Raw genomic sequence first — 25,017 nt, 5'->3', positions numbered from 1 at the left:
CCGGCACTCTATTCACTCGGTGAGCTTCAGCGCCGCATTTCAAAGCGCTATTCATTTAGATTTGGTGAAACTTTAATGTTTAGTGATGTAAATGTCTTGCCTTAAATTCTTATTTTCTGTAGCTGACAGGCAACCGACTTAGCCACATTAACGTGTGAAAACCTTTTGCCCACTGCCCACCTTCCAGTCTCCATTGGTTAGCTAGCCTTAGCCGCTCTGCACTGTGCACCACCCAGGTCTGGTGGGAGCTGGCTAGCGGCACCACTGGTAATGCTGTACTGGGACTGCTGCAGAAACGGAATGCCCAACCTCTGGACGCCCTGGTGAGTAAGTGGCTTCATTTTAAGCTGCAAAAGCCCTTTAGTATGCTTAACTATGTTATCACATTTGGCCGTACTGACACTGCTAATGGGGCAATAGAGTTAATATTGCATTCGCATGGAATCAGCGAGACGGTAGACGGCAAACCAGATATCATTTTAGTGGATGAGAGCAGGGCCATAAAATTAGGTGAGGTTGGTGGAGAATACAGGCAACAGTAACAGTAGACGGCATTGCTGTTCGAAGTTAAAAAAAAAAATGTAACTTTTTGCCAACCTCCGCGACAAAATTAACTGAAAGCTACCAATATGTGTCAAGACTATGTTACTGTATTGCCTTCTTCTCACCTGGCTGTAATAGCGAGAGTTTGTGAACAGGAAGTGGGCGCCATACTGTTTCCTGCACTGTGAAAATGGTGGCCGGCATAATTGATGTCAAATGGTAAAACGAGGCAGCGCTGAGCGAATATAAACCAAGATTCTGTTACTGCGTTGTCTATTTCCCACTTCAGAAACATGTTTTAGCGTACTGTTTACCTGTAATACATGATGGTTTTGTGCCAGCTGGCGTCCATTTTTTAAAACTGACACATTTACATGTGCATTCTGGTAGTTGTAGGTTTTCTCCCTCTTGAGCAAAAGCATCCTTTTCCTCTGTTTTCTCTGGTTCTGTAGCACCAATTTCAAAAGTATTTGCATTTTTCTACTGCATACACACTCTAGTTTTAAAAGGCCATCTTTCCCACTGTGAGATATTTCTTTATGAAGAGACAACTTCTCTGAATGAATGAAATTTTTGAGATCTAAATGTATAGTGTTATCTATCTTGGCTCTACTCTGTGATCTGCTCGTAAAAACATCTATAGGTTATGTCTGCAGGAGGTGTGCAACGTCAACTCTGCACAGGAAGTCTCTGGGTGTAGTTAACACTTGTACTAATCTGTTGGCTTCAAAGAAAAACCATATCTGAGGGAATGTTGTAAAATCTTCTGAAACTCCAGATCAAAGAAATAGCAAAAGCAAAATCTGAGTCTCTACCAGGAAAAAAAAAAAAAAAGGTAGTGTGATTACTAATGGACGTGATGCTTGTTTTCAAGTCTCACCTCCTGTTTGAGTTCCTTTATCTGGTCTTTGAGGTCGCTGATGTACTGGCTTGAGTCTGTGTGGTTCAGCTGGCCCTGGACCTTTCCTTCTTCCTTCTGTAAGTACAAGAAACACGAGTTAAAAACAAGCAACAGTGATACACATGGCTTTCGTAAATATTGAGGGAGGGGGAGAAATATTTTTAGCAAGTGTACACAGCCTACATGTAAAAACACTAAAATACCAAGGGATTAACTGTTTTGAACTACTGTACAAGCAGGACAAAAACTGGCGGATTCTATGAGCCCCACTTCTAAAAAAGCATCACAAAGTGACAGATGTCAGGGGGAAACAAAAAACAGTGTCATTTGTGCTCGATTTCCTTTCGGGGCCCTGGGGATGAGGCTGGTTGTTGGCTCTAACAGTTAAACAGCCCATGTGATGTTTACCTTCCTCAGTGAAGACATCTGCAGGCATTGGAGACAAACACATACTCTATTTCAAACCTCAATCACACCCTGCCAGTTTTATACAGTGAAGGGCGCACAGAGGAACACTGAGACAAAAAAGGGAAGACGTATACACTCGCACGCAACAGGGGTGGGGTGTCGAGGTAGAGTGTTGAGAGTGAGTCTTCTCTGGCTGGCCAACGCCCCAAAAAAAGGGATGGGGTTTTTGATTCCTGTGGTAAGGTGGGGTTGATTATGGTGGTGAGATTATTCCAAGAGTCTCTTGTTTTTGAGGTTTTGCCACTCCAAAACACCACAGCGATAACGGGCAGGCCGTTAATGAGACTTCCTTGTGTTCAGCTGTGTGAATCAACAGATGTCAGGTGGCCTCACAGAAGTGTCTTCCTCAGGAACCCTTAAAGTCTGTTGAACTTTGTTTAGATCTTACAGAAGAGGAAAAGGAGGAAAGGGAAGGGGGCTTTCTCTCTGAAAAAGTCAGCTATGTAGGATGATATGAAAACTATGATATTTAAAAACAAAATGCTGATATCATTTCTAATACTCATGATAATATCATGTGATAATCCAGCGCCCCTTAAATCATTTAAGTTTCTTTACGTTCTTACTTTGTCTCCTTCCCCAAACTCCATCTGGTTTCCCTTTCATTATTTCTTAGGTGTAATTGCGCTTTTTGTGCAAGTTGATGGCAGGACTGTAAGATAGTTTGTAGACATTCACCAAGTAGGATCTACGCAGGCAGAATGTGTTGGTAAACAAGCTAACAAGACATTTCCTGCTAGGTAGCAGACATGGCCACAGCAAAGAAAGCGTTAAGTCAACAGCGAGGGCCACTGTTTTGAGGAGTGGTGAAACGGTTGAATTTGTTTTATTTGTATGAATTCATTTTAATAATGCGAGAAGCAGGTATTTTCACATTATCTAATCTGGCCTCCATTCAAAAAACTTTAGACACTCCTGATGAATAACAAAGAAAAGCATCAAATTCTTAGATTTAACAGGCATGAAACCAGAAACTTTTGGGCTTTTGCGCTTTCAAAAAATTGCCAAAACACTTGTTCGATTATCAGAATAGTTGCCGTTTCATTTTTCTTTTAAACCACTGATTGATTAATCAACTAATCCTTGCAGCTGTGCAGCACAATCACAGTATTTTTAAACTTCCTGTGCATCTCTGCTGCTGTCGCAATGGCAAGTAGCTTATTCTGAATCTGCAAAGGCGTCTGTGAGGGATGTGAGCATTTATGATTAAAGTTTCATTTTTACTGTCAATCTATTAATTAGCTGCCCTTCAGTAAAGAACAGATATGATTTGTATAAAAGGGCCATGGTCACATTTTTAACTGTCATACAGATGTGTGCTATTAGAGTTTGCTTTTTCAGCACCTGTGAGATTAATGATACAGTTTCCTCATTACTTAGCAAACAGAGTAAACGTGAGAGACGAGAAGTGCTTTGCAGGCTAAAACATTTAGTATAAATCTCTGAGCATGTCATAGAAACCTCAAAATAAACCATGCATGTCACCTTTGGTAGAGTCTTTGCTTCAAAATGAGAAACCACTTCCTATCAGCCCAGAGACAGTGGAGCTGTGGCGCTGAGCCGAGGCCATGACTGTGATAGTGAAAGAGTCTTACACAGAAACCTTTCTAGATATCTTAGTTTCAGTCACAATGTTTTCCATCATTACTCAGTGGTTATTATCATCCATTTGTATCTCTTCATTAAATCTCTGCAGGATCATACGTGTTGTTACTGAAGGAAAAGATAAGAACCTTAATGTTCAGAGTGACTTCATTGGTATCTTCTGCTGCTCTGACTTCTACACTCAGGATTTAGACACAGATTGAGCTAATCTGATCAAATGGTGACCTCTCACATCATAAAGCAAGCTGCAAATCATCACCACCAACATGCGTCACACTGTCTCTGATGAGTAAAGCAAGAAACTGATTTCTTTTTTCCAACTAATTCTTGTAATTGAAGTAGTTTTCACCCACAACTTAAAGAGCAAGTAACCAAACCACAGACCAACAAGAAGCCAGCGGTGGTGGCATTATTTCAGCTTCGACACCAGTTAGATTCAACATCCTGCTCCTGAGGGAAAATAAAAATAAATCAAACTAAAGCACCCTCTGCAAAGTACTTTCAATCTCATCATAATATAAAAGGAAAATGAAGTGTTAATGAGGTGTAAGGGTTCTTCTGCACGTTGTTGGGAGTTCATTATGCAGATTCTGAAAAGTATGAGGGCGGTAGTGGTAAATTTTGGTGTTGCGTGTTTTTGCTCTATCACTTAGTAACAAAACCTCAGACCACACGGTGTGATTGTGTGTGCGCCTCTGAAAGGGAAGAGGGGGAGGGTTGTTTGTTTTTTTTTTGTTGTTGTTGTCAGATACTTAAAAATAGTCAAAGTCTCCAGGTTAGACTCTCTAAAACACCTTCAAGTCAGGAATAAAATTACAGCGGTACTTTTCAAAGCCCACTTCACTAAAAGTCATAACTGTAACAAAGCTTTTGGTTTGAGCAGCTGATATTTACTAAGTAACACTTAACTTCAACCTCTCCATTAAGCAGCCCTGTCATTTCTGCAAACCATCAATTTTGTTACATTTGCATGTTTCATATGTATCATATCAACCTTTCTAAAGTGACACAGTATGTGAGCTGACTTTGTCATCATGAGGTGGAAGAAATGGTGGATGTCATAACACCTACGCCTGCCAAGCTGCAGATCACTGTTGAAGACAAACAAACAACAAAAACGGTTGTTTTCAAAGCGAGTCATTGCTGTTTACTGCGGCTTTTTAGCCCCCAATGTGGTTGTTTTTTAGGGACCTGTTGCTGTGTGACCTGTCGGCATCAGTGCTGTGAAAAGCGGTTGTTTTTTACTTTGGGATTATGCCCCCAAAGCCACAATCTTTTTCAAACCATAACCAAGTGGTTTTTGTGCCCAGTTTCAACGTATCTGCGTACATATGTTTAGATTTTTTGAACATGTTAAAAAATAAATATTTAAAAAATTATATACATCATAAAATCAATAAAAATATCTTTAAAATGACAAAGCTTCAAATAGTGGACTTCCATTAGCAAAGATTCAGTTTGGGTAACCACAACACAATAACATTATCTTCCTGTTGCTGCGCTGCTTTACTCATTTGAAGAGTGTGTTGTTCTGAGTGTTGAGCCCACAAACAAGCTTCAAGCTATTGCTGATTGTTTTTCTAGATCGTTTTATCTGTTATCAATCAGAACTGCTGAGTGCTCGCAGTGTGGGAACAGGCCTGTATTTGTTTTAGTCACTCTTGTGTGTAGCGTTACATTTGTTGGGGGATAAATACTGGTGGATTCACTGGTTCATGTCAGGAGTACGTTCATGTGTGTGTGAGTCTGCTCAACTTCAAATGTCACAACAGTGTGTGAAGTAAGCTGTGTTTACACCTTGAACTATTAAAAACTAAACGAATCTGTCCTCAACCCTCTGTATCCGACAATCTCATGATTTGCTGTTCACCATACATATCTAACTGCCTGAAAGTACCTGAAATTTTAACCCGTTCATGACTGAGTGAGCAACAGTCAGAAATAACTCAACTAATCTGCGTCATCTGGACTGTGTAGGTGGAGTTTGATCAGATTTGATTGACACTGATATTTCCATAGCAACATCAGCAAACAACACATCAACTGCTATCAGATTCAGAACCAGTGAGAAGAGCTCGGACTGAGCCACAAATACAGAAATCTGTCTGGTGAAACAACCACTGTGGCTCTAACTTAGATAACAGTATGTTAGGAGCCCATCACCAAGACAATAACTGGGAGCTGACCAACAAAACGACCTCCATCAATGAAAATGAGAACATAACTCAGCTTTGTCATCACACACATTCCTGGATGGGACATTCCTCTCTCTGTGCGAGGGAAATTTGAATATGTTAAATGTGGTTTGTGTAGGAAATCCAAAGCTAGATGCGGAGGTAGGAGTGTGATGTTACAGGAGTGTGTTGGGACTTTACCTGAATCTCAAGCTCTGAGATCTGCTGCTGGAGTTCAGCCATAGCAGCAATGTTGTCGGCCTCCCGCAGCCTCACTGCCATCACCTCTTCTTTACTCTGCAGAAAAACAAAAGACACAAAAGATAGTTTACCAACACATCGAGGACGCCCGGCGCTGAATGGCCAGTATAAAAACATGTTTTGTACAACATCTGAGTATTTTCTATTTGTGTATGTGTGAATCTTGTGGCGGGGAATTCCTAAGAGACAGGGAGTGTTGCTGCGCTACAGATAACAGTTAAACTGATATGTAGCAGCGTCAATTTCTTCTCTTATCCTTAATTGTTAAATTTTTTAATGCAAGTTATTTTTAATTTATGAATTTATTATTTTATTTATTTTTTAAATTATTTTATTTATGTATTTCATTAAATAGACTTACATTTTCACTATTTTTTATTTCTATATTATTACTATTTATTTACTTACATTTTACATTTTCACTATTTTCAAATGTTTTATTCCCATTTTATTTCTATATTATTATTATTACTACTACTACTACTATTTATTTATCTTTAACTCATTTTATTTACTAAAAAAATTTGTTTTTAATTTCTATTATTACTGTTATTTATTCATTCATTCAATTTTACTTACATTTTCACTTTAATTTCTATTATTATTATTATTATTATTTAATTAAGTCTTTTTACTTAATCTCTCCATGTGTATGTATGCATGTATGTATACTGTATACTGGAAATGGGCATTGACTCTTAGACACCGACTTACTGATTAATGTATGCCCTGAAAATAAATACAGAAAAGAAAGAAGAAAGAAATCTAGCGACATTTGCAGACTTGTCAGAATAAAATACTACTAGACAAAACTGATTATACATCTTATAGCTAAATAAAGCTCAAGAGAAAAACACAACTTGAATTTATTTTTCTATGCAAAAACTAAAAAAATCTATTTGTTGTCCAATATTACACATTAACACAAACTTTAAATGTTTTAATTTATTCAGATTATGTCACAACAGAGCTGTCGCAGGCGGTTTGTCCCTGGGCACAAAGTGCTGAGTGTTGCAGATTGTCAACAGAGTCGTACCTTGCATTCAATCTCAGCTTGTCTCCGCTTGATCTCTTGCAGTTGCACATGCAGGTCTTTATTTTGCAGCGTCAGTGTTTGCACACACTCCTGAAGACAGCGACTCTCCTGTTCCGCCCGTCGCAGCTGGTTACTGTGAATCTGATTCTGTGTGGGCACAGATTGTACAAAAAAATAAAAAATAAAATAAAATAATCTATATTATTATTATTATTATATAAAAATGTAAAAAAAAATGATGAGAACAGTCAGTCCTTTGGAAACAGATGACTGCTGCCCTCTGAAGGAAACAAGGTGACAATGCAGGCAGAGAATTCATTTACTATTAATTAAATGAACTGTAGATCCACCTTACTGACTGAGGTGTCCATGCTGCTGTACACCTTTTATTTCTCATGTTTAATTATAAGGACAGATATGATGTTACATCTGACCTGTGTCTCCAGCTCCAGCATCCTCTGCCGTGTCTCTCGCAGCTCTGCCTGTGCCTCGGCCTCACGCAGCCTCACGCTCATCAGCTCGTCCTGCAGCTCGCTCACAGTGTTTTTCCTGGGGCTGTCCTTCCAGCGACCAGCAGTGCGTGCCAAGTGACGCTATCAAATGAATCACATGACATTACAACATTTCTATTTCATAGACATTTTGCACTTTGAAAAAAATGTCTGAAAGAGATAATGTATAGACATGATGTTGACATGTGTGTGCTCACCTGCCAGTGCTCCTCCAGGTCTCTGACCTGCTGTCTCAACTCTTTCAGGCCGGTCAGAGCCTCTGCCTCTCTCAGCTTCACCCCTATCAGCTCCTCTTGAAGACGTGCCACGTTGGTGTCATCTGGCAGCGATGTGTTCCTCTAATGAAGGTGTGTAAGAAACACATGTTATAAGAGGTGCACCAATGATCAGCCGGTGACAGGAATCGGCCAATGTCCGGTAGATTAGTCTCAGATAATAGCCGAGATGGTTAACAATGGTAACAGAGTGCAACTTTTTTTCACTTTTTCCATAAATATATCAGCCTGTGGTAAATACGGATGATACCCTGAGCTTTACATCTGTCCTACGGATAATATTTTAGGCCCAAATACACACTAAAGAAACAACACCTAGAAGAAGATCCGCTCTGCGCCCTGATTTCTGCTAAGTAGGCTGTGGTGCAGTGCTGTTTTTGGTCACTTAGCAACCTCAGATGCAACCTGCCTCTGTACTTTTTGAGGTTGGCACACAGTAGGCACAAGAGTAGTACCGAGTCTCTCCTTTCCTTTCTCTGTCTTGTGCCGTGCACACAGTGTGTGGCAGGCAGAAGAGAGGAGGTGCTGCAGCAGTGAGAGCGAATATATACAACCTACTGTACACACACGTATATTCTTGTTTATAGATACTGAATCTTAAATAGTTTTGTACAATTAAATAGATAAATTGTTTTAGATAGATATAAGTTGACTCTGATAGACCTGCATACACAGTGTGAAGAATATTTTCTTTGATTCTTCTCTGATATGTAAATAAGTGTAACAAGTCAGGGCCTGATCATCCCCTGTTGGGTCGTCTGGGTGAGGGTGTCTGATGTTAAGACCCGAAAAACCCAATGATTCATCACTGACAATGTGTCCAGGTTGCAATGCGAGGTATATAACATGACTACAGTAATATAACCAGGTCATATAATCTATCTGGTACATTATGTCTGAGGCAACGCACCTTTTCCATATCCAGGATCTTGTCTTGCATCTCCTTGAGAGCACACTGAGACTCCGCCTCCTTCAGCCTGGCCTGCACGAGCTCTCTCTCCAGCTGCAGGACGGACTCCTCAGAGTACCGAGGGGCTCCCTTCTACAACAGGACACGTGTGTGAGTACAGACGGCAACAAAGAGCTACAAAGTTGAGGCCTGTGTGTCTATGATTTTCAAAATACTCAAACTCCAATAATGTAAACCAGGATCCCAATATAATTCCAGTCCATCTAATATGCTCTGCTCTGTTCTCAGTCTTGTGCACAAACAAAAAAACACCTCAATGCCTCTTCACTCTCCATTACAAAGAATTCAACCTTAATTGCAGCGGACACCATCCATTTTGCCTTTTCACTTTCACATAAATAATTCATAAGAAGCACGACAGCAAATTATGTAAAACATTGTAATGCCTGCACATTATCATCTGCAATCCAACCATCAATAATTAAGGATGTTAGGTCAATAGATGTGCAACGAGAGGATTCTGTGAACAGGGTGCCACGTGTGAAATCGACCAGCCTGTGAGACAACTGCTTACAAATTCATGAATACATTTCTGAGGACGCAGGAGCCTGTAAATGGCGGCTGAACTGTGTCGTACTGCGTGTCCCAATTTGAATTCATGCATGCTGAATCAGATCATTACCCAAAGCTGGTGTGCAAAGTGAGAAAAGCAACGCTCTGCTGCTACTTCTGTTGCTAGGCAATACGTGTTGACAAGGCAGGAGGGGTGACACACTTGAACTTTAGTGAAACACATTTTTACTGGCCCAGGTTTCATCTTAACACACCATGTGGTCTTGAAATGGTAAGTCTGAGGTTTCGGTGGGAAACATCCTTGTGTCAACATCACAGCTCCTGTCACAGGATCTGTGCCGGTGCAACCTGCCAGCTGGGGACTCTGTGGCCCTCCTTACCGCATGCGGCTGCTGCTGCTGCTGGAGCTGCCTGATGGTTGTCTTGGCCTGCTCCAGCTGAGCACTGGCCTCCTCGCTCTGCTGTTTGACTGTGGCCAGCTCCCGCTTGACCAGGTAGTTCTCCTCTGCCTCCTGAGCTCGAGTGACTTGTCCCTTGGGACATAAACCAACCGAGGAGGGGTGGCGTGAGCACGACAAGAAGTGGGACGAGAGGGCGTGATGGGTAGGCAAATCATAAGAGAGGGTGGGTTTTCTAAGGACATGCTTAACTCTGTGATTTATATTCTAATTCCTTTGCTTTCTTCAGAATGATTTTTGATTCTGTCACTTTGTCTAACATGCAATAATGTGCTATTTCATGCACTTATTCAACAATTTTACCAGCTACCATAATCATTACTGTCCTTCACTGTGCTAATCATAAGCATGCAATGCTACAGAGAGAGAAGGAAAAAAGAAGGTTCAACTTGTGTAAAAGGGGTAAAGAGAAAATGAGGAGTATACCTGGATCAATCTATCTGCCAAGGAAGCACTTTCCTACAAAACAGAAATATCGACAAGAGACAGCAGAGAGAGAGACACAATCCAGAGGACAGTTAAAAGCACACAAAAAGAACAATTGATTGTTTAAGAAAAGAAATGCAATGTTCATTTCCCATCCAGAGATATATTTGTTTACAGGCTGCAGAATCATGTTTATATTCAGGGCTAGAAAAGGAACATTGCATGCAAGTGTGGTGAAAGAGGTGCAAATATGCACACACATAGATGCTGGTGACAAAGTGAAAAATGAGGTGGTGCTGATAACAGTGACAGGTTTCAGACAGGAAGAAGAAGGACAGGACAGGCTCTAGAAGTAGCAGAGGGTGAAGTGTAGAACAACAGTGTTAAGGAGCTGCGTGTTGTTTTAACTGAACAGGAGCTCTGGGCTTTCATGTGGTTAATCTAAGCTCTTGAACAGTTTCGGTTAGTGAAGAGTTAAAAGGTCCTGGGAGTGATGTGACAGAGCAGCAGCCTCGAGCTGGTTCGAAGTAACGGACTCATTCAGACCACAGTGATCGTCCCTGCAGGCAGACGCGCCATAGCCCTCTCTACCCGTGGCAGACCTCATGCATGGCGCCACGAAAAGGTGCAGAATGATACAACAATGCTTTGTATCGACTTGAACAGCATCAAGCAGCCACTTTCACATTCCACACAGGCTCGTTACAGTCTCTGCTTCAGTTAGTGTCTGTTATTGGAGCCACGCAGACAGTCACCATGACACCAAGGCAACGTCAAGTCCAAAATCTGCCTTCTTTATCTGACTGGAACTTGAGCCATACTGTACCAGCCAACCAGTGATGGTTTATCATGTAGATGGACTTTCAACTAACAGAGCCCAGTTAGTGAAAGACAAGACTCCTTCATAAAAGGGATAGTTCAGATCTTTGGAAGTGGGATTGGAGAAGCAGTCGGAAGCACCACCACGAAAGCTAAGAAATGTTCTGCTGTGGACGGGGCAGCAGCAAAATGTATTTTAGCCACCTAAAAAAAGCAAAATCAGTTTAAGTGAATGCAATATTGAGGACATTTTGATCGCTGACAGAGAAGCTGTTAGTGCAGGACTCTCGACGTAAATTGGTCTAACGTTGGGAAAATACACATCGGCAGGTCTGCGTTCTCCAAGTCTGGTGTACAAAATGTCTGTGTCGTCAGTGCGCTGCATTTTTATAAATTATGATCATCTGGTCGCATATCTCGCTGCGTCCAGGTTCTGTCTCACCCCCTCTTCCTCTCCTTGCAGTTCTCGTACTCTTACAACTGAAGCTGCAACAAGTAAGTACTACTAGGCTACTATCAGCAGAATACTACCATAAAAAAATGCTGGGTGTTTTTGCAACTTGAATTTACAACTTAACTTAGTCGAACTTAACTAATATCTCCTCTTTTAAGTTCGACTCAGCGACTCTCACTTACCGAAGCAGCAGCTTCTGTCTCTTAGTTTCACTCCTCCTGGACTTTTGTCAAGAGCATACACTCTAAAACACTGTTACTAATAAATTGCGAAGCTGAGCAAGAGCAGTGTGCAGGATTTTCTGTTCAAAGACTCTAGTAATATTTTCCAATGCACCTGCATCTGAGATAGCTGGATGTGTGAATACCTTTCTTCAAACTATTTTCACACTATAAAATATTTAAAAAGAAGATAAAAACAACTCATGTGCCGGTACGACCACCTGAGGAACTTAGCAGCACTAGTGCTACCAGTGGGGAATGTTAATCAAGAGCCCTGTGTTAACTGCTTCAGTTTCCCCATTTAGGCTCTCGTCAAAGCCACCAGGCTCCACTGATGAAAACATTAATTTAAGCTGAACACAGAAGCTGCTGGACTACTGCTGCCTTTATTAGTTCCTTTGTTTGTGTTGTTGTGTGACTTTGGTGAATCTGAACTAACCCTTTAAATACTTAAAAAACAAACTAACTGATCAAGGCAGCAGTAGACCAGCAACTCCATGTCCTGTGAGGTCAAATTACTGTTTTTGTTAGTGGAGTAAAGCTTTGAAAAAAGCTTAAATGCCCTGTCAGCAAGGTTTGTCTGAGGTGAAGTGGTGAAACCATTCTTAATACGCATACACTTAAACTGATATTGATATTTTTAGGTGGCTTACATGTTTTGCTGCTGCGCCCGTCCACAGCAGTTCATTGCTTAGCTTCGGTGGCGGATGCCCATCCATCATCTACTATAACACACTGACTGTAGATAAGTACCACTTCAAAAGATCCAAACTACCCTTTTAAGAAGAGATTCATGATGTGTGAGCATACACAGCTGGATGGGTTAATGTAATGTTGATGATGGTTAGTGTGGTGACGGAGCACCTGGTAACAAACACTGCTGCACTCACTTTCTCTAGTGTGTCTATCCTCTGCTTCAGGAGCCTGTTCTCTGTGCGCAGCCGCTGCAGACAAGAAATTACAAAAAAAATCCACATGAAACAAAATAGTGGAGCCTTCAGAACATTTCTTTAAAAAATCTCCACACACCTTTATTTCCACCTGCTCCTCCATCTCTTTAGTTTTGATTGTAGTGTAATCTTTTTCTAACCTGAAACCAATTCACAGGCAGTCAGTAAAGACAAGAATATTAATGGAACATAGGAATAGAAAACATAACATTTTTTAGTGTGAAATGGGGTAATGAAAAAGCAGTAGCAATAAAACAAGGCAAGAAAAAGTTATGAAATCTGAAAAAATCCAGATCATTTTGCAAAACATCCTTGGGAAAAAGATTTGGTACAAATTACATGTCCAAGTGTAACCTTGAGAGGCTTGCAAAAATGTAAATACATAAATGTGAAGAAAGTTTCTCGTAATATTTTCTTGTGTAAAAATAAATGCACAAGCAAGATGAGAGGTTGGTATGTGTGGATGAACTGAGAGTTGTGCTTACTTTTTCATCTTCTTGGCGTTGTATTTAACTTGATAAGCAGCTTGGATGACCTTATCTGGTCCACTGTCGAGCTGGTGTGGGATGACCTTCTGAAAGTGCTGCAGCACAGTGAGGAAACAAAGCCGGAGTTAAGTGCCACACACCCAGAAACCAGCTACTTTCAAACAACTATGCAACCTGATTTCTTTGTCAGGCATTCCTCTGACCTCACAGCACTACATCAAACGTCAGTACTACACAGGTACGGGCTGGGAGGACACACTTATCAATTATCTGGGTGTGGTGGAGGTTCCTCCCTTGAGTGTGCTGCACAGTTTAGACCAGAAATCTGACCTGTTTGAACGACAAGTTATGTGTAGGTCATGGTGATTTACCTGTAACATTCCCTCCATGTCAAGCTGGATGAGTTCGGTCTGGTTCATCTGAAGGATGGCCAGTCCCACACGGAAAACTATCTCCAGACCCTGGAGAAAGAAATCAGCAATAATCGCTGAGGAGTCTTTTAAAGGAATGAAATGTTCAGTGTGCAGTGAAATCTCTTCTAAAGTGGACTGAGAATTTGTTACAACAGGTCACAAGAGAGAGATGAAACTTTTCACAATAATTATTAACCCTGGACTGTAGTGTTTTGTTTTCTCCAACAGGTGGTGCTAATGGATAACCTTTTCATAATAGTCAACTTAAAATAATCTTTAACTGTAGTCATTCACAAGGCAGTAACCTTACATCTTCTTAAAGTGGAAACACTTGACTTTAGTGCAGTGATTTACTGTTCCTTTTTTAGATTTCACATCTGCATTTTAAATGTGTCTGAGGCTAAACTATTAAATGTTGACTGTAATGTTTTAGCCACAGTGACAGTGAGTGCAACAGCAGAATAATCACAGACAAGCCAAAGTAAAAAACGTATGTACTGATATATGTATTGATAGATATTTCTGACAACGCAGCAAGAGTCAAAGCAAACAAACAACAGTTAATCTACATTTTGCTAACAGCTAATAAAAGAGGGATAAATGAATGAAATAAGATCAGATGTTCATGGCAATTAAGATCTCATAAATTAAAATTTAAGACTATTTAATGACTATTTAAGGCCTAATATTTATAACATTTAAGACATTTTTAATGATCGACGATCAATTAATTGACTAGTCGTTGCAGCTCAAATACAAATTCTTTACAGATTGACACATTTCAGTAGATATGATATCTCCCTTTAACTGACCTCACACATGAAGATGTCAAAGATCCTCGTGGCGACAGGCAGAGGGAAGGAGGTGAGGAAGATGGTGAGGAACCAGGAGGAGGCATACATGGAAGTGTGAAAGCTCTGAGCCTGGAAATGCATGTGCAGCTCTGGGAGGTGCTCCTGCAGAGGCAAACATTAAACAGATTCACACTATTACCACATGACTACATGTTGACAAACTGTCATCACCCCGTGATGCAGCAGGTTTAAGACCAAGTATGACGCGTCTACCTGGATCATGGACTCAAACTGGTACATGCAGAGTCCCAGCTCAGCCATACTGGGTTTGAAGAGCTCTCGTAATCTGTAGTCTTGCATCAACTTCACAAACACACAGAAAGCCTCCTCTTCTGGCATCTACAAAATAACAGGATGAAATCAAACCTCAAATATTCACTAAAACATATCAAACTGTTTGCTGGAAGCTGGTGAATTAGTGTGTCTGTGTGCACAGGTGGTGGAATTTTGATTATTACCTGCATGAGGAGCAGTCCAACAATGAACGCACTCCCTTGACAATAGCCAACCTCCCGGTCAACCAGAGAGTATGCCTGAGGTGACAGAAAAGTTTTGGGTGAGTCTCAGTGGTGGCTGCACACACTTCATCATGGATTTACTCTACTCACAGTTTTTATCCAGAGACTACTGTTAAAGCCAAACACCTCTTTTTGTTTTATGTACACAGGATTATCAGCTGATCTGTATGCACTCAGGTTCCTCAAACACTAATGGAGACTTGCCTTCATGACATTGAAGAGCACTTCCTGGCCCAAGCTGTCTTTCTCCTTGAAGAATTCGTGTTCGGGATAAGTGCGGGCGATGTCTCTGCGAATCAGCTTCTCGCAGGGCGACGTCATCTTCAGGAGTTCCGAGTACTGATCCTTGATAGGCATATTCTGGGCGTTACACAACAGCTGCCACACGATTGCCCGAAAGTGGTGAGGAATCCCTTTTCTGACGAGATCCTGTGAAAAAAGAAAAGATGCTTCGTGAAATTGATGTTAATCTTGCTGTATTTTAAAGACATTAATGAGGAATTTAAACAGGCATCTTCGTTCCTTTTTTTAACATGGACAACAGCGTAAGAGAGTAAAGGTCTTTTCACATCAAACATGAATATTTGGTGCTAATAAATCTACCAAGTCGTCAAACAATTCAAGCCCATCTATCCCTGTGTCTATACACACAGAATCTGAAACTTTGTTTTTGCGACTTCTGCAAATCCCAGATGCAGATAAAAACAAGCCAATTAATAAAGTAAAGACATTTGCTCACGCGATCAGTGAATTCAGAAGTCAGTGTCATAATTTTCTTCAAAATAGTGTCCTCTTTGACAAATAAAGGAACGATTATAAAGACAAGAATATAATATGAGGAAGTGAAGCACTTAATTTTCAGTGGAACGCAGAGAATGCAAATATTGCACCGTCAGACTTTTAAATGAGTATTCCATATTTTTGTTTCATGTGTGGTGTGAAAATGCCTTTAAAAAAACACTTTGCTTTCCTGTGGATAAAAAGAACAGACACTTGCATTTCTTCCAAAAGGATGCAGCTCCAGGCATGCTTTGTGCTCTCATATTTATTTTCCCATTTCAGCGCAGTGTGCGTCTCGTAACTTATAATAATAGATTCTCACTGACAAATATAATCTTGTCAGTGGGGCAGTCTGTAGTGCGATTTGTTTCCATATATTACTGCTGATACAATTTGATTAAGCAATTTCCTGTGCTGACAGGGAACACCCGTCTTTCCTGCTGTTATGTGATCGTGTGTGTGTGTGTGTGTGTGTGTGTGTGTGTGTGTGTGTGTGTGCATCTGGTCAGTGCAGGGTGCATCTGGAGCAGAGGTCCACCCACACAGGCTTTCAGCAGGGGATCCCTCTCCCCTCTTCGAGGTTAGACAAGACAAACCAAGCTTTGTGCTGAAACAATGCACCGCCTCATATCTTCACTGTGTCTGACAGAAAGCTGCTTTCTGAGGCGAACCACAACGTCAACCACCCTTTTGTATTCCCACGGCCTGTGACAGGCTCCAACATAGATATCAGGAAAATCATCAATGATTTTAATGTTCCGTGTTTTGCAGAAATTTAAATCAAATTTAACTTGATATTTACCAAGATCAAACTAAATATGTGTGTCTCCCTCTCAGCAGCAGTAGTGGGTCTTGATACGTACAAAACATGAACACATCGGAGGTTTTGCTGACACAGGCAGAAAAGCTAACGTTCGCTTCTTTGTGCAACAGAAACTGGGTTTCTCCGTAAGCCGAGGGGAAGAAACCATCAATTTGTGGAGGCCTCAGCAGTTATGATTAACAGCCCAGACGAGCAGCAACCATCTGGTCATTACTACTTCTGTTAAATTACATAACAACACCCGTGCATGTTCACAGGTCCTTCGCAACACTTCCCCATTTACCCACGCAATGGCAAGAAAAACAGAAACCCTGCCCATGAAGAAGATGTTTCATTCCATTTGCATATGTGAGCTTCATCAACAGGTTCACGCAACGTTAATACCATGTCTGCACTTGTTTTTGCATGTAAACGGATTACAGAAAATGTGCTTTAAGTGTGACAGACTATGAGAAAGGCATAATCATAGGTGATGTGCATGCAGTTTTTACTGTCACTTAGTGTAGAACTGCTGGGCTGTAATTTAAACACTGAATACTGAATGGATCGTTTCCTGTTATAGTGCAACAATCATCCAGGGATGGTTTGAGGAGCGTTCAGGTGACATTAATACCTGGTTACCAAAACTAAACATACCTTCAAACTGTTAATGTGCATGAGGAAACTAGAAGAGTGTACTGAGTAGATGCAGAGCTCTGCCATGTGTGTCTGGGGAGCATGTGGGTGGGGAACAGGGTGTGCAGGACAGGCTGTGTGTACAGCGTGTGTGCAGGAGAGTAGTAGTGGGATGGTGGGGAGACAATATGCAGGTTACATCATCAAGGTGTAACCAGAACAGGCCGGCTATATGGAGACAAACCTTGGACACAGTGTACAATAAAACCCCTCCCTAAATCCCTCCCCACTCCCAACAAACAGAGGAGTTGAATGAATCTCACAGGGATTTATTCATCTTTTATTGTACCTTATGTTAGTGGATCATGACATATCGGGCATGGAAGTAATTTGCAGATTCTCTAGTTCAAATAGAGACTCTTTTATGTCAAATGCCGAAATGTGGCCTGCAACAGACTAGGTAAGGTTTGTCTTCAGCCGAGTTGATTCCAGAACACTCTTTTGCTGCATGATTTTGCAGATCACCTGTGGCTTTTTCTGGCTGGTTAAGAGGAGTGACAAGTCAGCAGTCAATGATGGTATAAAAAAGGCAATAAAACAGGTTTTTAAAAATCTTGTGTCACCACAACCAAAAGAGGTCCTTGAGCTTACAGTCATAATTATGCACAAAAAATATTAAGGCCCAGACACACCAAACCGACATCAAAGTATCAAACCATTGGAGACAAATGCCAACTGTTGAGTCACCTCACGACTTCTGTGTGTCGGCAAAAATGTTGCACCTTAAAACACTGTATAGACTTTAGCCAACAGCCAACCAGCATGTACATTCTGCGCCTCATAAGAGGAAATTACTCTGTGTCAGCAGGCGGCGGTAGTCTGTATTCGTTATCAAAAAGGGAACTTAACTTTAGTTGTTTGTTTACTTTCCTCACTTCCGTTTATCTTCTCATGCATTGCTAATCAGAGTGATTTCAGGGGCTCTGCCATCTCTGACGCCGATTCAACATGCTGAATCAGCTGAAAAAAAAAGCCAACAAGGGCCAGCTAGTGCCAACAGTGCAGGACACACTGCCAAAACTAGGGTGACAGACTCTCACTGATGCTTTGACCGACAGCCGGCAGTCAGCTTGGTGTGTTAGAGCCCTTAGGCTGATAGGTCCAGTAGTATGTGAGATTAGCTGTGAACAGACAGATACACACACACAACCAAATGCATGGCTTATGCCTGGCAGAGATAACTACGGGTTCCTTGCTGAGTCACTGCCATAATTTGTGCCTGTTATCAGACTGTTATCCAACAAAGTACTTAACAGGGGTTTCTATTTTTCCACTGTACACGTGCAGTTTAATTCAAACTGCCACTGACAGTGACTGGGCGCAGGGTTATCACAAGACCTCAAAGAGTAACCGTAGAAAAAAAGCAACCTAAAATTAGCTTCAAATGTCAAGAACTAAAACAAGCTCAAGGACAACACTACAGTATCAACTAGAACAAAGATAGCCTTAGAAATCATTTCTGGACCGAGTAAACATTCTAACAGATATGGCCATTGTAGCATTCAGGCTAAAGCTTGATACAAATGCCTGAGAAACATATGTATCACGAGAGAGACCGTGTAACCCAGATTTTAACTTCCTGATAAAGCTTAAAGCCATTTCCATCCAGAAACAATATCACTGGAGCTCCTGTTATTCTTGTCAAATGGGCAATTTATGAAAAAGCAGAAAAAAATAAATGCATTCATAATACTGCAGCTCCATGACTGCCTTAACCTTGTTTGTAGCAGCAGGTCAGATGTGTCTCAGTAAGCTTTTAATGCAGTCGTGTTCCAGTAAGCTCTTAAGCAGGTCTGCATGAGACTCGGCTGTCACTTCACAGGTCTCACCTTGAGCTGCTTCTCCTTCTTCTTGCGTACATCCTCCCACTCATTGACGATTCGTCCCCACAGGATCCACGAGTCCTCCTCGAGGTGGGAGAGGTTGGAGGAGGCAGAGGAGCTGGACACCAGGGAGGAGCCACTGTTTCGTCTGGAGCCATTCATGGAGCGCAGCGACTTGCTGTCTGTCTCCAGCAGCCTGTCGTAAAGAGGTGGGATGTACTGTTAACACTGTATACAGACACAGCAACATGTTTGTTTTATTTTTAAGTCCACTACCAAGAAAGTTTGTTTCGATCAATTATCAAAATTCAAGGGTCTCTTCTCAAATGACACTGCTAAAGAATGGGGGAGACAAAATTCCGCACTCCAGCTTTAAGAATGGACTAAAATAAAACATTCCTTTTAAAAAAAGACAACGAAATCTTTTGCTAGAACCAACTAAAAGATACTAAGTTAAAGACACTGTACGTTAAATTCAGCCAATGCAAGAACAGACAGTCCACACATTCTGAAGACACCATATGTCAAACTAAAATCATTATAAAACAAGCATGTTCATGTCTAAAAGAGTCCTAGCCGGGTCACCCTCGTAGTAAATACTCAGACCACATAACCTTCGCCCCATTTCCTGCCTGTCTCCACACTGTCAATTGTCCAGCAAAGGCAAAAATAGCATGAAAATATGCTCAAAGAAAGTGCTCTAGTCCCGTTACTAAAAATATACTAAGTCTAAAATAGTCCAAATGTTTAGCAGGAGCTCAAGTACCAAACATTAAAGGCTGAAACAAAGACATGTTTACAGATGAATCAAAGTTTGAACTTTACAGTTCCAATATCTTGACATGTAACACAAACCTTGAAAACATTATAGTCAAAACACTTTAAGTGGAAATATTCTGGTGCAGCAATGCTTCTCGTTTTCTGAAGCTTGTAACTTGCACCAAATGAGCCACACATTGAAAGAATCACTACTTTATAACAGTTTTCGGGAAGAAAATTCCACATCCAGGACTTTTTCACGCCTGTTTGACATCCAAACAAGAGCGAGGAGTTGTGACTGCACTGCTTTCCCCTCTCCAGTCTTCACACCTTAACACTACTGAAGAGCTTCAGCAAAACTGAAAGAGACAAAAACATCACCAGGCATGCATGCATGTGCTGGACGAGCGCATGGGTGCTAATATGAGTCCTCGTACTCTACTAAATCAGTGCCAAGCAATGTGCAAGCTGCGACTTTGGCAAACAGACAAACCACATCCAGTGCTGAAATCAAAGCCGCTAACATTTTGAGGGTAGTGCTAAAAATGGAGACCTCATTTAAAAAGTCACTCTGCACTGATGTGTTACAGCTTTGTGACTGTAAAATAACCCAAAGCATCACAGTGACTGATTATCAGCAGTCAGTTAGCAATTAAATTCCTTCCCCAGATCAGTCAAGTCTAAAAGTTCACATCTGATTGAAGCAGCTTTAAGTGGCTTAAAGGCAGAGCTTTAATTGTGTACCTGCACTGGTGCACTTAACTTTTAAATTTACATGCACCATATTTTTACCTGCACTTGAAAATGTTTTCACTGCACCATTTGCTGTATTTGTCCGTCTTTCTCAGCACCAAATATTTATTCAATTCCTGAGTTTTAAAGTGAGAATATTTTCAGCGAGTCACAATGTCATTTAAACTGACTTTCTCTCAGACTACCTATAGTTATAGTCAAGGACATTTTGATCAGAAATCCATCTCTGCCAATGGTTTTATATCACTTTAGGACTTCTTTACTGACAGTTAAATGTTTAAAATTACAGCTGAAATGTAAGTCTTCCTTCACCCCTCTTGGTCACTCCAGGTGCCGGCGCTGTAACAGCACTAATAGACATGCATCATGCATCGTGTACCAGGCGGCGGCTGGTTTGACCGGGTTTTAGCAGCACAGTGCAGCTGTTGCACTGTGCTGCTCTGTCTTGTCCGTCTGTGCAATGTCAGTGTCCTCTTTTGTGCCACAGTGTTATTCGTTATAAATTTGTTTTTCATTGTGTAAGAAAATGGACGTGTGGCATAGGAGCATGTTATGAACAGTTATGTGCAGTGGTGCATGTAGAGCTGAAAATCCTGTGTGCACTGAAAGCTCAAGCAATGCGTTTTTCAGCTGGCTAATCTTGTACTGTATCACTCTTATCAGTTTGTCACTGGAGTTACTAACAGTAACCCAATCAAGGATCAGTATGCAGAGAAAAGAAGCTGTGACTCCCAACCTGTGCAGTCATGAGGAGCTCATGACAGACACACAAAGGCTCAGACACCTGATCTCGGAAAAAGGCCCAGGCCTCTCCAATGGAGCCTGTGACGTCACTGAGGGTGCTCCCAGAATGGCTAGGGTTACAGCCAAATTTGGGTCGTGTGGGAGGGAGGGAGTGAAATGGACGACAAAGAACGACCAGCCTGCAACTGAGCTTCTTCACTTGTATTCAGCTCTAATGTAGAGCTGGACAAAAACATCTTATAGCTAGAATCTGGCAACAATTTCCAGTTTTTCATGCGTTTTAGTTCATCCATCACAAACGGTTATACACACTGCACTAACAGGCTGCGTTACACATGAAGATGAACATACTTAGACCCCTGCTAATAATTCACCAGTAGTCAAACACAAGTCTGAGCTTTACAAATACAAAACTGAAAAAATACTGCAAAGAATTAGTTTTAGTCAAGCGATATTTGCAGTAAATAAAAGGAAATCTTCCATAAAATCTTGAGCTAGGACAAAAAGCATAAAGTGTGACTGTTAAGAATGTCACCATGACTTCAATTTGCACTTCATTACAGCAGGAGCCTAAAAATACTGTAAACCTTACCAAGATAAACTCATGATGTACTCCTCATGTCTCTGGTTTCTATGAATTCTGGAACAAAGGCATGTCTGATTTACAGATTGTAGCAGCCAGTGAAGGACTTCCTCGTCTATGTGGCTCTATTGGACAAGCACTTGTGCTTTTATCTGCTCTGTAGGGTACAAAGGCCTCACCAGATACACAAACACTCGGTACGCATGCACAGGATGCATCATGGTATCTGTCAAAGTCCTTCCTCCTGTTGCTGCACTTGTAAAGGCCTTAGTGACAACATGATAAAATCTGGGTGTTTGGTAGGTGTCAGTGTGTTTCTACAGGGTGGTTTACAAAAAAAGAGACTGCATTGTCATTCAGAAGCAAAGCGTGGCAGCAGAGACATGTGAAATGACTTGTGAAAGGGCCCAGCTGTGTGTTGGGGTGGAGGCAGGGGTCAAAGGGCAGATGAACTACGAGCCCCTTGATATGCTGGCTTCTGTTCACCAAATGGGAGTCTGCTCAGAGCTTCACAAAGGAAATTAGGGAGAAAATTAAACATTTCCCGAGTTGGTTTTGATCTGCCCTAATGAGGGAAACCATCACAAGTGTCGCTTGGCATTCTGGAGCTGTAGCTGTTGTGGGCGTACCGATGAGTCACCGACCTCGGCATTCAACAGGGCTTTGTCGACTCCTTTGCTGGAGTTAACTGTGACACATCCCGAACTCTGAACTGCACATTTGGTTTCCATGCTAACACACAAGGCACTAGCCATGGGTGAGAGTCACAACGAAGGAAGAATTCACAAAGTTGGCGACGGAGGGGTGTTGCGTCACCCTCTAACGGTACTCAGATCTGATGTGAACAAGGGCACCTCAGGAGAAGCACACAGAATACATCTCAATTTACAAAAGACTGATACAGAGACATACATAGTCAAGAGTTGTGTGACATCTGCATACAATTAAGAACTCAACAAATAAGCATGTTATGACGTAGATTTCTTAGGGCTGTACCCAACACAGAATGATCTCAACTCAAAGTTGTTTGATATAAATACTTCACTACTCAAGCCTTTTTTTTTCCATACAGAGTTTGAGCTGGGTTTGGCGGAACGTTCACATCATATAGTAAAGAAGCCAAGTTAGCCCTCTTAACTAACTGCATTATCAATGGATGATAGATAACAACGGAGAAGAAATGCTGAAAACAGGAGGCGTCTACGACGTCTGATCAGTTTTGTTCGGGTAAGTCGATTTGTTTAAATATTTTGACGCTGTGTTCAACCGAGTTGCTGATGAGTTTACACCAGTCCAACCATCTGTTGTTTGTATAGCCTACATTCCGATCATACAGTAACAAACTGTTTTCCAAAACTTGCCGAAGTTGCTGACTTTGCAAGGTGTTCTGGGAAATTTCATCTTCCACTTCACATACGTACTGACGTATTGCGGTAAGCAAGTTGTGTCATTTCCGGTGTTTCTGTGACAGCGTCTCTGTACTGCTCTGGTGAATTCTGCTAGCCTGCTTTCTCACTTCAGTTGCTTTAATGTCAACTTCAAGTCTTAACCCACAGTGGTTCTGTTTAAGCACTTATAGCTCTCCTCCTTTCTACGACTTTCTCGCTAATCTCTTAGCTGTTGTTTGCACGTTACTAGCCTTGGTAGCTACATTAGCTTTACAGTTAGCGATGGCTTCTCCTTCTGCTCTTTCTTGCTCGGTGTGCCAAATGTTCAGTTATGCCTCTGCCTCCTTTAGCAACAGTGGTAATGTAATAAGTGTAGCTTATTTGCTGCGTTGGAGGCGAGGCTTAGTGAGTTAGAAGCGCGGCTCCACACCATGGAAAACCATTCAGTAGCTGCGGTAGTTAGCCAGCCCCCTGTAGCCGGTGCGGAGCCACATAGCATAGCCTTAGCCTCTGCTAACTGTCCTCCGGCAACTCCCGTTCAGCCGGGAGGCTGGGTAACTGTTCGTGAGAGGCGCAGCTCCAAGCCGAAGCCCACGGCTCACCACCAGCCTGTTCACGTTTCCAACCGCTTTTCCCCACTCAGCGACACACCCGCTGAGGATAAAACTCTTGTTATTGGCAGCTCTATTCTGAGGAACGTGAAGTTAGCAACACCAGCGGCCATAGTCAAATGTATCCCTGGGGCCAGAGCCTGGCTAAAGCTAAACGTAGATTCAGTAAGATTGTTATTCACATCGGCGGCAATGACACCCGGTTACACCAATCGGAGGTCACTAAAATTAATATTGCCTCGGTGTGTGAATATGCAAAAACGATGTCGGACTCCGTAGTTTTCTCTGGACCCCGCCCAAATCTGACCAGTGATGACATGTTTAGCAGCATGTCATCATTTAATCGCTGGCTGTCCAGGTGGTGTCCAGCAAACGATGTTGGTTTTGTTAATAATTGGCAAACTTTCTGGGGAAAACCTGGTCTTATTAGGAGAGACGGCATTCATCCCAATTTGGATGGAGCTGCTCTCATTTCTAGGAACCTGGCAAACTTTATTAGTAAATCAAATCCCTGACAACCCAGAGTTGAGACTAGGACTCGGAGACGCAGTCCTATACGCCTCTCTGAGCTTCTAGTTCAGTTACCCAGCCATAGTTTTCATAGTTTTATACAAACGGTGTCTGTCCCCCGACCACCTAAATTATTTAAATCTAAAATTAAACAAAGAGGAGTTGTGCATAACAACCTCATAAAAATTAAAACCTCTTCTGTGACAGAAAGACAAAACAGGAGAATTAAATGCGGACTGTTAAATATCAGGTCTCTATCGTCTAAAGCAGTGTTAGTAAACGAATTAATATCAGATAATCATATTGATTTACTCAGTCTCACAGAAACCTGGCTGTGTCAAGATGAATATGTCAGTCTCAATGAATCCACTCCTCCCAGTCATAATAATACCCACATTCCTCGAGGCAGTGGCCGAGGAGGGGAAGTTGCAGCCATTTTTAACTCTAGTCTGTTAATCAGCCCTAAACCTAAACTAGATTATAATTCATTTGAAAGCCTCGCTCTTAGTCTTTTACATCCGACCTGGAAAACCTCGCAGCCACTTTTATTTGTTATAGTGTACCGTGCTCCTGGCCTGTATTCTGAATTTGTATCTGAATTCTCAGAGTTTTTATCCAGTTTAGTTCTTAAATCAGATAAAGTTATTATTGTAGGCGATTTTAACATTCATGTCGACGCTGATAATGACTCCCTGGCTACCGCGTTTAT

At 41.5% G+C, this 25,017-nt stretch overlaps 1 protein-coding gene across 1 annotated transcript in view; it reads right to left on the bottom strand.

The window, feature by feature from the left end:
• Positions 1-25,017, bottom strand: part of evi5b (ecotropic viral integration site 5b) — a 36,287-nt gene that overhangs the window by 6,000 nt on the left and 5,270 nt on the right. Inside the window, exons 2-18 of the mRNA XM_033622501.2 lie at positions 18,967-19,156; positions 15,064-15,288; positions 14,800-14,874; positions 14,555-14,680; positions 14,300-14,443; positions 13,446-13,535; positions 13,072-13,169; positions 12,666-12,726; positions 12,527-12,580; positions 10,143-10,175; positions 9,639-9,791; positions 8,686-8,817; positions 7,698-7,838; positions 7,423-7,581; positions 6,989-7,135; positions 5,893-5,988; positions 1,424-1,519 (exon numbers count right to left, since the gene is read on the bottom strand). Of these exons, the coding sequence (XP_033478392.2) occupies positions 1,424-1,519; positions 5,893-5,988; positions 6,989-7,135; positions 7,423-7,581; positions 7,698-7,838; positions 8,686-8,817; positions 9,639-9,791; positions 10,143-10,175; positions 12,527-12,580; positions 12,666-12,726; positions 13,072-13,169; positions 13,446-13,535; positions 14,300-14,443; positions 14,555-14,680; positions 14,800-14,874; positions 15,064-15,288; positions 18,967-19,156 (2,020 nt within the window). The remainder of the gene's footprint in view (positions 1-1,423; positions 1,520-5,892; positions 5,989-6,988; positions 7,136-7,422; positions 7,582-7,697; positions 7,839-8,685; positions 8,818-9,638; positions 9,792-10,142; positions 10,176-12,526; positions 12,581-12,665; positions 12,727-13,071; positions 13,170-13,445; positions 13,536-14,299; positions 14,444-14,554; positions 14,681-14,799; positions 14,875-15,063; positions 15,289-18,966; positions 19,157-25,017) is intronic.

This window comes from Epinephelus lanceolatus, chromosome 6 (genome assembly GCF_041903045.1).
Source record: "Epinephelus lanceolatus isolate andai-2023 chromosome 6, ASM4190304v1, whole genome shotgun sequence".
NCBI lineage: Eukaryota > Metazoa > Chordata > Actinopteri > Perciformes > Serranidae > Epinephelus > Epinephelus lanceolatus.
The sequence above is the reverse complement of the archived record's forward strand: the minus strand, read 5'-3'. Positions and strand labels throughout refer to the sequence as shown.